Raw genomic sequence first — 15,574 nt, 5'->3', positions numbered from 1 at the left:
CTTGCCTTAATCTATCGAAGGAACTTATTCAACCCATAAATCCTATATTTCGTAAAACTCATAGAAAAATTAAGGGTAATCCACGTTATTATCCATTTTTTAAGGACGCAATTGGAGTAATTGATGGCATTGATATACCATGTGTCATCATTGCTGCAAAACGAGACAAATTTATTGGCAAAGAGGGACTTCCAACACAAAATGTCACGACTGTATATGATTAGAATATGTGTTTCACTTTTGTATTGGCAGGATGGGAGGGATCCGCACATGATGCTTGTGTATTTGACAATGTTATTACAAATTTATTTCTAAATTTTTCTTGTCCACCTCCAGTTATATGTTAATAAGCTTCAATTAAGCTAATTTTTAGTTATTTTCTATTTTTATTAATTTTATAATGTCACAAATTGTTTCATGAATCATTGGGGAAATATTGGTTGATGTGTGATATCCAACACCAAATGGATATCTAGGTCCATACAAATCTGAACGTTACCACCTTCCAGACTTCCGACGACAAGTAGGATTCTGAAATAGTAACGAAGCCTTTAATTATCATCATTCTAGTTTAAGGTACATAATAGAAAAAGCATTTAGTGTTTGGAAGAACATATTTCAAAGCTTACAAATATACATAGTTACGAGTTCTAAACACAAGTGTATATGATTTGTGTAATAATGACCATTCATAACCTTATAAAGAGACATTCAAACTTTGACACTTTTTTTTGTAGAAGCTGAAAATGGTAATATAATTGGCGAACATGATCAGACAAAAACTGGTCAACCCTCGTCTTCAAATGTAACATCATAGTCTTCATCGCATATGAATCACATTGTTATGCAATCAGAGACCAAATTGTCCATAGCTTATCAATTAATTAATTATATAATATTATTTCGTTTCATCTTATCACAATACAATGAATTGGAGGTAAAAAATTTTTTTATCCATTAAAATTATGTTTGACTTTATATTTACAATAATTTTTTATGATTTATCTAACGTTTTAAAATTTAATTCACTTATTAAATTTGATTTGTTATATTAAATTAATTTAAATTCATTGTATTACGTAAATTTATTTTTTAATCATATTTCACTTTATATTTACAATATTTTTTATGATTTATCTAATGTTTTAAAATTTCATTCACTAATTAAATTTCACTTCTTCATATTAAATTAATTTAAATTCATTGCATTATATAAATTAATTTTTTTAGTGCATTCAACACTTTTAAATATTTTTTATATACATCTAGTATCTTAAAATATTTTTTGATACATCTGGGACTAAGACAAAAAAATATATTTCAGTGTCCTGATGTATCTGAAAAATATTTAAAGATATAAGATACACCACAAAATATTTTGAGGTATTGAATGTATTTAAAAAAATACTTTAAAATACTAGATGCATTCTAAAAAATATTTTAGAGTGCAAGACGTATTTAAAATACAGCTTGGGTGGTGGACGCGCCCTTTTCTTTCACGGGAAGCTACGGTCTATTGGCGGAAAAGAAAAGGAGAAACAAAGGCTAGCAAGAGAGAAGAAGAAAAGAGAAAAGAGGCTTTTTTTGTTTTTGTGCTTTTGCCCCCCGGGGGGGTGTTGTTTTAAACCTGACGATGTTAGGCAACTAACCCCGATCTCACTTTGCTGGAAAAAATAACGCCCACCTCAGAATGCTCATCAACTAAACCCAAGATACCTTGAAATGTAATGCTACATAGCAATACTTGGCGATAGGCTTGTTCTACGTGTTTCCATGTTCTGATACGATCCAGTTGTGTTAGCTTCATATTCGCGGTGTTTTCTTTAACGCTTTGGATCATAAGCAATAAGTAAATAGTTAAATACATGCCACCCGGAAAAATACATAAATTATAAATATAGCCGGTATAGTAGCACTGCAGCACAATAAGAATTAAGAAGTAACCAAGATGACTTGCACAAGCATGAGGAACAAGTTCCAATGTATTAGACAAAACTATAAAGGTCGGGTTTCAGATTACACACAAGCTAAGGTTTCAATAAACTGATAAGCATCGCGCCACCCGAATTGTAAGGAACCGTGGGTTGGAGAGAGCATTAAGTCACAAATAGTCACAAATGTTTCATCTTTAAAGTGGTAAGAAATGAGCTTACCAGGTATATGAAGTAAAAGAGAAGGATGCTCTTCATTCTCATCCGGGATTAAAGAGAGTACAAGGAAGTTATACGACGGAGAAGAACGCGAACCAAGAGGGTGATGACCGTTCCGAACCCGGATCATTCCTGGCAATGCACGTTCATGCTCCGCCAGATCCACCTGGTACTTAAGTGACCACTCGGAGTAGTCCCTCTCCATCTGAGAGACTTGGATCTGAGCAGAACGAGGCCCGCCCGTTTGTATCAGATTTAAATGGCCACAAGCTGCTGCGAGACAATAGCTACCGCCTGAATGTAGCAGGTTAGGCATTGTTCTGAGGCACTCTTGAGTGAGATCGAAATAGAGTGACGAGCCTTTTGGGCTAGTCCAGTGAATTGCGCCATTCCAATACACTCCGTCCCCGAAAGCCATATCGTAGGGAGCATTAAAGGGAGAACCAGATAGCCTCCAATTTCCAGTTTCACTTTCCGAGGAGTATATCATAATCTGATAAAAGTAGCAGGACTCGACCATGGCCCTAACGCAGACCACGGTATAATAAGGCGATCTGGTCGGATCAAAAGCTAGATTAACCCCAAAAATGGCGATAGATTGTTGGACAGGTTGATAAGATAGAGGAAGAACCAAGAATTGTTTGGTAGTGGGGTTATAAACAGAATATCTTCGAGGAGTCCCGAATTTCCCCAGAGACGAGCATAATAGGAGGCCATTGCAGGATTGCAGAATCCTGATGCCGCTAAGGTCGGGGGAGAAATGGAGGGAATTGAGGGGAGAAACGGAGCAGTTGGAGGTGAGAGAGAGAAATTGGAAGTCAGATTGGGAGCCCCTGGGAGTGCACCGCAGGAAGATGCCAGAGACCTTGGAAGTGGGGTGGTGGAGGGTGTGGCGACGACAAAAAGCGGGGTGAGAAATGAGGGAAAGCCAGCCCTTGGAGACGCACTTGAATCGAATCAGGGCTTTTGCAGGAACGCGAATGAGGATTTCAATGAGCAAATTCTCGTTCTCTCCGATGACTTCGGCACTTGATAGCTGATCCATGATATCTGTCGGCATCGGAGTCGGCGCCGCTTATTTGCCTTGTCTTAGTTTTCTCAACATGGCACCGCACACCAGCCACGTGCGGACGGCTAAGACTGTAAGATTAATAATAGCCCACAGAATTATTATTATTCAGATAAACCCACGAGGACTAATATCGCCTAAAAATTTGATCCAAAAATTATCAACCGAAAAACAATTAAGCACTTTTTTTTTTAACCAGGAAAAACAATTAAGCCCTACATTATTATAGCACCATGCAGATTGATGACAATCACAAGACGCATCCACGATTAAAATTTAAATTCTGGTCATGATTTCAGTAATTAATAATGAAGCATCACTTTAAAGAAAATTCAATCACATAAAATAAACTTTTGTTGAAAAAAAAAAAAGCTTAATGTAATTTTTTTCCCCACATAATTCAGAATTATTTTAGTCATAAGGGGGAAAAAATCAAGGAGGAGAAGAAACCGGCCGGGCCTGGGTGGGCTCAGGAGGATCAAGAAACCTATAATATACTCATCTAATCTTTAATATAAGACCTATTTAACTAATTTGATTAGATTAAAGAAGTTAAGTAAATTAGTTAATTATAAGAAAAGTGACACATTTTTCCTAAGACACCATAATCATCTTTTTTAATACCTCCTCTTCCTCTTCTACTTGATTATGATTGAAAGAGTATCTATAGAGATAATTTAAAGAAAACTGATAAATATGATAAATAGGTCTTATATTTAAAATAAAACCAGCTTAAAAATTAAGTCCTATATCAAGCATAGGAGGAGTATTTCATATTTGATTTATGAAAGCGGGCCCCGCGCTGCGTGAGTTCTGGCATGGACAAAGTCCCGACCAGCAATAGCATAACCTCATCGTCAGCGAAGGAAACAAAATCGAAGACTGGAGTTGGGCGGGTGCAGCAATTTCATGGCTCTCCCTCTATCAGTCCGCTGCCCAATCTCGACTCTTTCATCTCCACCCTCCTCACCCCTTTCCTTCGATGTGCTTCCATTTTCGTCTCCGAAATGTTTCTTATTTTCGCGACCCGTCCTCCGCCCCCTCCGCGTTGACATCCGCCGATCTTACCCCTTTGTGACGGCCACCTTCTCCACCTCTGGTGCCTTGTCCACCTCCCCTGCTAAAGGAGATAAGAAGCTGCTGCTTCAAGTCAATGATTTGAGAGCTAAGATTGTCGAATCCGACGTAGAAATTCTTCATGGGGTCAACCTCACCATCAACGAAGGAGAGGTTTTTAATCCCTCTTTTTTTAGTTATTCATTTCTTTCATCTGTAGCTCGCACAAGGAGTTGCCACTGGATTCTCTGTTTGTTTCTTTATCACTATAATTCAGAGTCGTTGTTGTCTTCGTTTTCCATTTAATAATTTTTACTCTTATCCTTTTATGTGGTAAGTAGATAAACGTGCCTCTGAACATGCGTTTTTCAATTGGAGCTCTAATTTTGACTTTTGGTTTTGTATTTGTAGGTTCATGCGATCATGGGAAAGAACGGTTCTGGAAAGAGCACTTTTGCAAAGGTCAGTACTTTCTATCTTAATCCATAACTTTAATTCAAGTCTTAAATGTCTATTTCTATAGCTTTTCAGAGGAAAGAAACCGGAGGGTATATTGTCATGCCTTGCACTATAACTGGCAATGGTGAGAAAGTAATATCGTACACGTTTGGTTATATATGCCATGTGATGTCTGAAACATTCATTGCCAACATTATGTAATATTGCATGAACCAACTGTCTTGTGAAGGTCATTTCGGTTAAGTGAAAAGTAAGACTCATTCATCCGTTTTTGTCCATGGAATACAAATGAAATACAAACCAGCTGATGTGATGGGGTTTGGTCACCCCTTTTATAAGTGGATTTTTTTTTTTTGGTAGGTTCTTGTTGGCCATCCAGATTATGAAGTCATTGGAGGCAGTGTTCTGTTCAAAGGGGGAAATCTGCTTGACATGGAACCTGAGGAAAGGGCACTTGCTGGCCTTTTTATGAGCTTCCAGTCCCCTGTTGAGATTCCTGGTGTTTCTAATTACGATTTTCTGGTTATGGCTTATAATGCTCGACAAAGAAAACTTGGCCAGCTTGAACTTGGTCCACTTGAGGTATTTGATGAACTGATTACTGGCAACATTTTCATTGTATACTACACCTGGATTCTTATCCCTGTGGCCATCTTATGGAGTTGGCTTATTGCTTTGTACTTTGACTAGGTTACTTCTCATAATTGACACAGTGGGGTTATGGGTTCATGCCTCGTACCCCCAGTAGGTTTGAGTACTTCAGCTTCTCTTAATCAATGTGTGCAGACATGCTTAGTTGATTTGGAAAGTACAGTCGTAGGCCATGACAATTGACAAGCTATGTGTGCACGCACATAAACCAGGAGTTTTGCTGATGACTTATTTTGTGGTCTTAGACTAACTGTTCGTTATAGTTTTGCATATGAAGACTTGCTTTCCAACCAGGAAGTTATAATATTGTGCTCTCCATCTTGTAACTTTCCTGTGAACTCTTATTGGAGATGCTGATTCTTGGCTGTTTTAGTGTTTTATTTGCTGATTCCTGTGGCACACAGTAATATTATTTTTACATGATTAAGCATCTGATCATTCATGAGCGGTAATTGTTTATGTGACCGGTTTCTTGTCTATTTCTTACTTCTTTGTTTTTCATATCATGCCAATTGCTTTATTGAATGTTGTCCTGTATTAATGAATGAGTTGAATAACTGGGGTTCTATTGACCTTTTTAACAAATTTGTTTTGTAGTTCTTGCCTTACCTAATGGAGAAAGTCAATCTTGTAAAAATGAAGGAAGACTTTTTGGATAGAAATGTAAATGAAGGATTTAGTGGTGGTGAACGGAAGCGCAATGAAATTTTGCAGCTTGCGGTATCCTTTTCTTTTACACATTTTCTTTTGATGTTTTAACTTTCAGATTCTTGTTGGTTATTTACAGATACTATTCTCTATGATGCAGGTTTTGGGGGCAGACTTGGCTATTTTGGATGAAATAGATTCTGGATTGGATGTTGATGCACTGAGAGACGTAGCAAATGCGGTGAATCAGATTCTGACCTCAAAAAATTCTCTGTTGATGATAACTCATTACCGACGAATTCTGGATCTCCTAAATCCTACACATGTTCACATCATGGTAGGTTATTGATCTTGAATATAAGGACGAGAGCTTTGCACTTGGAGGGAATGGCATCAGCTGAAATGAGAGCATGTTGCTTGTCTCCTGTCATGGGATTTGTTTGCATATATCACTCCCAAAATTACTGGCCAAAAGAACCTTAAGTAGATAAGAGTTCTGTATAATTATTGTGACCGCGCTGCATTTATGGCACACAATAACTTGAATAAGAACCTTTCTTTTTTTTTTTTTTTTTAAACTGTTCTTTTAAAAATTTCAGGACAGGGGAAAGATTGCAAGGACGGGTGACTTATCCATGGTTGAAGTTATTGAGGCAGAGGGATATGAGACAGTATCTGCCTAATTTCATACAACTGGTTTTGGTAACCGCTCTTTCTCTCTGGCATGATGTTATGTCTCCTGTTTAAATTTAAAGCCACTTCATCTTGTAAATATTTACAAGACCTCTTTCTTTGGCTTCTCTTTCCTAATCATGCATGATTGATAACTTTATGGGGTGTACTCATTTGAGGGGTCATTTGTCCTATGTTTTCACTTTGCTTTGAAATCTTGATATGTTTTGATTCCACATTATGTGCCTGCTCTAAAACTAGAAAACAGGGGATTGCACTGGGCTGATTCCAGGAGCCACGTTCGCCTGCCTTGTACAGAATTTCATCTGAATTTCACTTATTAAAATAATGTGGGGGGTAGATGGACCTTACGATCCCTTGTTTACAGAGGCTTTTTATATTATGGCAAGACTCACTTAAACACAAAGCTTAAGTTTTGAAGTCCAAGGCCTGTGCCATTACGCATTATATGTCTCTTTTGGCCAACTTACGCCATACATAACGTAAATCCATTAGGCTATACGTATCATAAATCCGTACTGTACGATTCACATCCATATTATAATGATCCCAATTATCCCTACTATCCTTATCTCGCTTCTTGTCACCATTATCATTGTAGATGTTCGTTATAACTTCTGCTTGATCCACTGCTTTCATGCTTTGTTATGCCATGAATGTCTTGTATTTGTTGCAGACCCTAGCCATGCAAATAAGGTGTCTTTTACCGTCGATGAAATCATGCTTGGGGGAGACATTTAGCAACCAACTGGTATAATATATTTATACTCAACAAACTTGATAGATGAATAAATATGAAGTTGCTCACTGACGTATTTCTCTTAGTAATTGGGTAGACGGTAAGAATGCCTTTGAAGGATGAATCTCATCTCATCACCATCATCTCAATACTACCTCTGCAGATATTCAGTGGAAGTGTACATTAATGCGGAGGTTTAAGCTCAACTAACGAGGGGTTCGTTTATGTTCCTTTTATCAAGCGAAGGAGTTCGTTTATGTTCAGTGTTAAATTATATCATCATCCAAGTTTTCTGTGCATTGTCGAGTCGAGTAGCTGCTTATCAAACGTTTCTGTGCGTCTGTTAGGGTAAATTTTGCTGGGCCATTTATGTTTGAGAGAAAATTACCCTTTATTATTTTCTGTAGAAAGATTTTGGTGTGGATTTTTTGACCATTGAGATATATGTGTTTATCAGTCTTTTTAGAACCGGAATAGGCATTGAATCCGGTTATATTCTGACTCTTAGATTAATAAATTTGGTGACTTTATATATGAAGTATTATACAAAATTATGAAAACTTAAAAGTTGATACATTTTATAGCTTAATCTTGAAATTTAATAAAAAGTAGTCAATGATAATATTACTTATAATAATTTTACTATACACATTTAACAGATAATGAAATTTAGATTTCAGATTTAATTTTGTCTCAGTAGTTTTTGTTTAGGAGCTGTGGTATTCTGAAAAAAATTACTCTGAAAGTGTTAAAACATAGTAATATCATTTCGCCTTTTAAAAGAGTTAATTTGATGGTTGGATATCATTCAGATCACTTTATCTCTTTCTTCCTTACCTATGAAACTCGTGACTCATCTAGACATATGTGTTTATCAATCTTTTTAGAACTGGAATAGGCATTGAATCCGGTTATATTCTGAGTCTTGGATTGGTGAATTTGGTGACTTTATATATGAAGTATTATACAAAAATATGAAAACTTAAAGTTGATGCATTTTATAGCTTAATCTTGAAATTTAATAAAAAGTAGTCAATGATAATAATATTACTTATAATAATTTTACTATACACATTTAACAGATAATAAAATTTAGATTTCAGATTTAATTTTGTCTCGGTAGTTTTTGTTTAGGAGCTGTGGTATTCTAAAAAAATTACTCTGAAAGTGTTAAAACATGGTAATATCATTTACCTTTTAAAAGAGTTAATTTTGATGGTTGGATATCATTCAAATCACTTTATCTCCTTCTTCCTTGCCTATGAAACTCGTGACTCATCATCTAGATCATTTCCTTTCGTCTCTTCTTTACCCAATTACCCCTTAAACACCCCCCCCAAAAAAAAATGACAACCCCTAAATCTTTGACTGACTGTCCAAATCACTTAGGAGGTGTTTGGGTTGTCTTGTAAACACTTTTAAAAAATATTTTGACGTAAGTCAAGATGGTTTTTGTGTTATATTTATTTTGTAAATTGTAAAATTATTTTTAAAATCATAATTTGGTTTCTATCTAAATACTTTTAAATCTTCTCTTTCACCCCTCATTCCTTTTTGTGCCAAACTCTCGTGCCTACACCCCCCAACTTGGGAAGATTAGAGAACTTTGTCAAACAAACTTTGTGACTCCTTCAACCCAATGCCCTCATCAGTTCCTGTGAGTTCATATCCTAAATTTGGGGTTGCATCGGTGTATGGAAGGTGAAGAGATATGGAGGATGTCGTGGCTGCCCGTCCCTGGTTTTCCAAGGACCATCTAATCTTTGGCAATTTCACTGCTTCGGAGTCTAAGATGGCCATGGTTGCTTTCATGTAAAAGCAACTAGACTCACCCGCAGTCAATAAACTCATATTTAATCAATCTGTGTGTATCAGTGCGACAGAGGCAAAGAGAAGGAAATTTTTAATCAATTTGTGTGTATCCATGTCTTTATAAATATTTGCTTTATGCTGGCTAGTAGTGGTTCTTTTTCTTTTCAATGGATGCTCCTGGTGATGGGGGAGAGTTTATCTTTGTACTTCTTGTTTGTTGCATATCTTCGTTTGCTCCATAATGAAACAAGCTGGAGGTTGAAGTCCAGATTGCACAAAATGCTCATACAAAGCCAATCATTTTTAAGGGAAAAAAATGTGAAAACGGTGAAAATAGAATGGATTATTGGGTCCAATCATTTTGACATACTGCTGAAGTTGCATGAACATGAGGATGCTGGCAGGTTCTAATCATGAGAGTGAGGTGGGGAAAGAGATGGGGGAGAGGAAATGGGTTGGGGTCTCCGTTGAGCTAGAGCGTTCCCCTTCCCCCCCCCCCCCCGGCGGCCAAACAAAAAAAGCTCAACTTGTCAGCTTTGTATAAATTGGTTAAAAAAAAACATTTAATGGTCAATTTTAATCTTACATGAGGACGGGACAATATTACTATGTTTTTAATGTTTTTAAGACGATATTGCTCCCCAAAAAAAAGTTTTAATACCTACAATTCCTTTAAAAAAATTCCGAAATAAAATTGTTAGTCCTAAGTTTTTTTCTTGGCCATCAACCCTAGCCATAATATATGCATGAAACTAGAGTAATACTCTTTCGATTCTAAATATAAGACTCTTATATACTGGAGGAGTAAATAAAAGGTGAATTAAGGAAAAAAAGTGAAATGCTATAAAGAGTTGCATTGTAATAATTTGCCATATCATACCAGCCAAGACAAATAAGTAGTAAATAACTAAAACCTACTCCATTATAAATTACATGTTAAATTATTGATATTATATACAATTTTAAATATAAGATCTAGTTTGTAGTAAATTGTCCTATAAAATATATTTTATATTTAATATTAGGGGTAATATTTAATATTAGCATGACTCCCCTCCCCTTCTCCTTCTCACTCATTTTGGCCTTTGCATTTCTTCACTAAATCTAAGACAAAAGATTGTTAATGCTTGATTTTGAAATTTTATGATAGTTATTAATCTAATAGTAAAGTGAATGACCTAAAATTGACTCATTAAAAGAATTGTCAATCATAGTGTTGAAAAAATCTCATAAATTTGGACACTCCCTAATTGTCCAAGTTTAAAAACTTGTCATATAACTTGGTTAATAACGTTAATAAAGTTATGAATATTATTATAATAATAGGTAACCATATTTCAAATGTTAAAAAATATCTCAATTTAAAAACCTAAAAAACATGTGATAAATAATATTAATAAAATTGTCAATTATGTTATGAATATTGAAAAATGTCTTTTACAAGGTTCGGTACTCACTAATTTCTTCAAGTTTAAAAACATATCATATAATATGTTTAATAATGTTAATAAAGTTGTGGATATCATTATAGGAGTTAATAATCATTTTATAAATGTTGTAAAAATCTCAATTTAAAAATTTGAAAAACATGTGCTAAATGGTGTTAATGGAGTCAAAAGACTCATCAAAAAAGTTATTAATCATATCATGAATGTTAAAAAAATCCCATAAGATTAGGTACTTACTAATTTATCCAAATTCAAAAACTTGTCAAATAATGTGGTTAATAGTGTTAACAAAATTATAAATATCATTATAAAAATTGACAACCATATTACAAATGCCAAAAATTCAATGTTTAAAAACCTAAAAAACAATAGAGTTACTCATTCAAAGAGTTATTAATCATGTTATTCATATTGAAAAAATCACAATTTACCAAGCACTCACTTATTGCTCAAAGTTTATAAAGTTGTCAAATAATATGATAAGTTGCATTAATGAAGTTGTGAAAATCGTTATAAAAGTTATAATTGATTAATGTTAATAAAGTAGTAAATAATTCTTAATATGGTCTTTTACCTTGATAACTATCTTGTATCATACTCTTTTGCTCCTTAATATAAGATCTATTTAACTAATTTGATTAAATTAAGGAAGTTAGATAAATTAGTTAATTATAAAAAAAATGACATACTTTTCTTACAATACCTTAATCATCTTTCTTGATATCCTCTCGTACTCTTCTACTTGTTATGATTGAGAGAGTATCTATCGGGATAATTTAAAAAAATTGATAAATATAATAAATATGTCCTATATTTTAGATCAAAATCAACTCAATAATTAAGTCATATATTAAAGACCGGAAGAGTATTTTGTAATATTTTAACAAATGGGTTTGGTGGGTCAATGGTGGTCAAATGTTTTGGGTTTGATACCATATTGACACCTTGGCCTCGAAAAAATAGTGCCTGTAGGGTTGCTTATGACTTAAGAGAGTCACTTGAGTGTTTTTTTTGTAAAAAAAAAAAAATCAAAAGCAACTAGTTTTTGGATTTTTGAAATTCAAACGTCAATTTTGTGAAAATTTTCCTTTTTTTTCTTTCAAGTTTTTAGTCAAGCAAACTGAGTAGGAGTGGTAGGAAATCAAAGGTAGAGCCGGTAATATGATTTGATGGTTTTGGATTGGCAAAATGCCAACTCACCAAGATATGGGGCTACTCCAACTTGTTCCGCCCCTAGCTAACCTGTTTTTCTTTTTTTTTTTAATTTTTATTTTCATGCAATTCTTAAAATATTATATAATATGGTTGGATGATTTTGATCCTCAAATTCCACAACATTATTTCATTCATATAATTACATATGTAATACACATATAAAAGATTTACTTAATTAATTTGAATAAAAAAATAGTCAAATTAATTATTTAGAAAAAAAATATGTCTTAATTTTTTAAAAATATCTTCTCAAATTATAAATTAATTCTTATATTATTTTATTATAACCCACTACTCAAATTCAAAACTTCAAATTCTATTTCAACATTTCAAACTAAACTCAACCAATAAAAATAAGGGTTAAGGTGCACCCAGCACCTCCAAGTATTTTGCCAGGTGCACCCAGTGGCCTAAAGTAATTTATGGTGCAATTTTGCCCTCAAAGTAATTAAAATGGTGCACCGGTATCCCATGCTAACATATCTGTTAGTTTGATCGTTAAATTGATGAGTCAGCACAAGTTTGACCAGAAAATCTGACGTGGCATGTCTAATAAGCAGGTGATGTGGAAATTTTTTCGGGGTTAAGGTGCATCCAACACCCCCAAGTATTTTTCCAGGTGCACCCAATGGCCTAAAGTAATTTATGATGCAATTTTGCCCTCAAAGTAATTAAAATGGTGCACCGGCATCCTATGCTAATAGATTTGTTACTTTGACTGTGAAATTGATGAGTCAGCACAAGTTTGACCAAAATAATTTGACCTGGCATGTCTAATAAGCAGGTGATGTGGAATTTTTTTCGTCTGCCACTGCTTTGTTTTCTCTGTTCAGTAAATGCTCTCTTTGGCTCTTGGAATTTTTTTCATAGTAAGAAATTTTTTCAGAGATACTCCTCTAGTCCTATTTATAGGGTAGAGAGAAAAGATATTTTTTGGTCCTATTTATAAGGCACTGAGAGAAATTTTTTGTATGGATGTACAAATTTACCCCTCATTTATTATTGTATTAACTTTGTTTATATGGGGTATAATGTATATTAAATAAGAATAAAGTTGGAAAGTTATTAAAATTTAAATGAGAGTTAATGAAATTTAGGATTTTCCTTGGTCTGTGTGAAACATGCTGGAAGTGCCTTATAAATAAGACAAGAGGAGTAATATTCAGATAAAACAATGGAATTAACAAGAAAAGCCATGTCACCTGCTTATTAGACATGCTAGGTCAGATTATTTTAGTCAAATTTGTGCTAACTCATCAATTTCACAGTCAAAGTAACAGATCTATTAGCATGGGATATCGGTACACCATTTTAATTACTTTGAGGGCAAAATTGCACCATAAATTACTTTAGGCCACTGGGTGCACCTGGAAAAATACTTGGGGGTGCTGGATGCACCTTAACCCCGAAAAAATTTCCACATCACCTGCTTATTAGACATGCCACGTCAGATTTTCTAGTCAAACTTGTGCTGACTCATCAATTTAACGGTCAAACTAACAGATCTGTTAGCATAGGATACCGGTGCACCATTTTAATTACTTTGAAGGTAAAATTGTACCATAAATTATTTTAGACCACTGGGTGCACCTGACAAAATACTTGGAGGTGCTGGGTGTACTTTAACCCTAAAAATAATGATAATCTAAAAAAACATTTAGCCCGCCTGTCCGTCTTGGCGGCCACGGGTTGGGAAAAGTGCGGGTCACTTTTAGCCTGTAATCTAATCGGAGGGTTCCCTTCTGTATAAATATAATTAGGGTTCGTGACTTTGGGTTTTATAGGCCGAATTTGCGCGGCGAGCCAAGAGCAGAGGGCATATCAATGGCGTCAAGGGTTTCTCTGAAAGCGAAAGGCAAGAATTCCAAGAGCTCCAAGGCATCAGAGGAGCGATCAGCGTCTCAGTGCCTGAAGGAGTGGAGCACTTGGGCTATGAAGAAAGCCAAGGTCGTAACTCACTATGGATTCATCCCCTTGGTGATCATCATTGGTATGAACTCAGAACCGAAGCCCCATCTCTCACAGCTTCTTAGCCCCGTCTGATTAGATTTTTTTCAGCTTGACTATGGGCGTCAGCCCCTTTTTTTCGGCTACTGGTCGAATCTATTTCGACTCTTTTTTCATGTACTTCTCTTTCTGGGTTATGTGTGTTTTCGGATATTTTAAGTAGGCCATGTGACATGATGAAGAGGTATAAGAATAATGGATATATATAGTATTGTCTTCATGCTTAGTTTCTTTTTTTTTTTTTGGCCAACTCTCGATGCTTAGTCAATTGACGCATTCATATCACTTTAAGTCATGTTTCCTATGGTTGTTCATCTAGACGGATGATGTGGTGCTGGTTTGATCAAAGTGGAAGACTGGTACGTTTTGGGATTACCTCCGACATTCCAGTTTAATAGCTGTATTTCTAGACTGACTTTCATATTCTCTGTGGTGCTGAGGGAAGTTTAGAATTGCTGGGTCCACCATCCCTTACAATCCTGCATAGGTTGAGATTACTCATGGAATTCCCATTTTCTGATGACTTTGTGATGGTCATTTCGAAATTGTGATGCGTAATGATTTTGATTGATTTTTTTAAAAATAGTAATACTTTTTCCCTAGTGAATTAAAATAGTAATCTTTAACTCTTATGTTTTTTCCTTGTGAAACTGAGGAAAACCATGGTAGATTTCATTTTTCTTTTTCATTTATATTTTGTTTTAAACGACCTCAACTAGTGCAATAATTTAAACACACACTTTTTGTTATTTCACCATGTGCATGTTAAACGATAACTACATCAGTTGAATCAGCTTCTTGTGGCTCAGAGATAGGTTGAGTCTGCAGGTTGGTTCAATGCTCAGTTGGGTATGCATTTTTGCAAATTTGGGTAAACATAACAGTGAACTTTTTAGTCATGTCTGACTTACATTATCAGGGGATATTTTCAGCCACTTGCTTCATTTCAGCCCCTGATGGCGTGGAAATGGAAAACATATAAAAAGTTTCGTGGATGCAATTAAAGCCAAAGGTTAAAATTTTCAAGTTGATTTTGATGACGAGAAATATAGAGAATGCTTTTGCTTCTCTAATCACTACGATCAATTGGTTTAGGCTTAGGCAGATCTGTAGTTGTAAGTTTCTCCACAATGTTAAGTTCAGCTTTAGTGCGATAATCGTTGGGTGTAAGGCAAGGGAAGAGCATTGGCTCTTCATTATTCTGTGAATGTTGTGCTTTCCGGTGTTTTTAGTGCTGCTTTTTATTTTTATAAGATGCTGATAGTACTGATGGCGTGTCAGAATGGTGCCTTGATGTGCTTGAGGCTATTCTTTTGCTTTGATGACATAAAGTCTTATGATGTGTTTGTTTCAACATAAGGACACAGGAGTGATTTAAATGGAAAAAGCGCCTGTGGAGGGAAGAGATTCTTCTGTGTTTTGTTTGATTTGGTTGTAGGGGAGGAAAGAGGAAGGATTTTAATAATTCATTGTTTGGTCTGGAATCTTATCTCATTATGAAGCTGGATGCAGACCAGTCGTAAAGTGGAGAGGAGAGGGTGAATCTATTATGAGAGTTGTAGTCTTTTTCAAGACAATGGATAATACGGGAATATGAAAATTTCACAAGGTTAATTTAGGTATAATA

At 35.1% G+C, this 15,574-nt stretch overlaps 3 protein-coding genes across 5 annotated transcripts; 2 read left to right on the top strand and 1 right to left on the bottom strand.

The window, feature by feature from the left end:
• Positions 1–2,016: 2,016 nt before the first annotated feature.
• LOC114718444 (F-box protein At5g07610-like) lies at positions 2,017–3,210 on the bottom strand. The gene has a single exon (XM_028903757.1). It carries the CDS (start codon positions 3,208–3,210, stop codon positions 2,017–2,019), a length of 1,194 nt encoding a protein of 397 aa, XP_028759590.1.
• An 835-nt stretch (positions 3,211–4,045) lies between these two features.
• LOC114718333 (ABC transporter I family member 6, chloroplastic) lies at positions 4,046–8,041 on the top strand. 3 transcript variants are annotated; one of them, XR_003737805.1, is made up of 8 exons: positions 4,047–4,449; positions 4,687–4,737; positions 5,095–5,316; positions 5,983–6,105; positions 6,194–6,370; positions 6,633–6,735; positions 7,403–7,477; positions 7,629–8,041. XR_003737805.1 is itself a non-coding variant. In XM_028903639.1 (7 exons), exons 1-6 carry the CDS (start codon positions 4,129–4,131, stop codon positions 6,714–6,716), a joined length of 978 nt encoding a protein of 325 aa, XP_028759472.1. In that variant the 5' UTR covers positions 4,046–4,128; the 3' UTR covers positions 6,717–6,735; positions 7,629–8,041. The 3 variants fall into 3 exon arrangements, 2 of the variants coding, with proteins under 2 accessions (XP_028759472.1, XP_028759459.1); XM_028903639.1 differs by lacking the exon at positions 7,403–7,477 and having other exon boundaries at positions 4,046–4,449; XM_028903626.1 differs by having other exon boundaries at positions 7,403–8,041.
• A 5,645-nt stretch (positions 8,042–13,686) lies between these two features.
• Positions 13,687–14,177, top strand: LOC114718708 (mitochondrial import receptor subunit TOM7-1). The gene has a single exon (XM_028904127.1). It carries the CDS (start codon positions 13,765–13,767, stop codon positions 13,981–13,983), a length of 219 nt encoding a protein of 72 aa, XP_028759960.1. The 5' UTR covers positions 13,687–13,764; the 3' UTR covers positions 13,984–14,177.
• The last annotated feature ends 1,397 nt before the right edge of the window (positions 14,178–15,574 follow it).

Source organism: Neltuma alba, unplaced genomic scaffold (genome assembly GCF_004799145.2).
Source record: "Neltuma alba isolate B1F8T4 unplaced genomic scaffold, ASM479914v2 tig00002165_pilon, whole genome shotgun sequence".
In the NCBI taxonomy this organism is placed as follows: domain Eukaryota; kingdom Viridiplantae; phylum Streptophyta; class Magnoliopsida; order Fabales; family Fabaceae; genus Neltuma; species Neltuma alba.
This window is presented reverse-complemented; position numbering and strand designations above follow the sequence as displayed.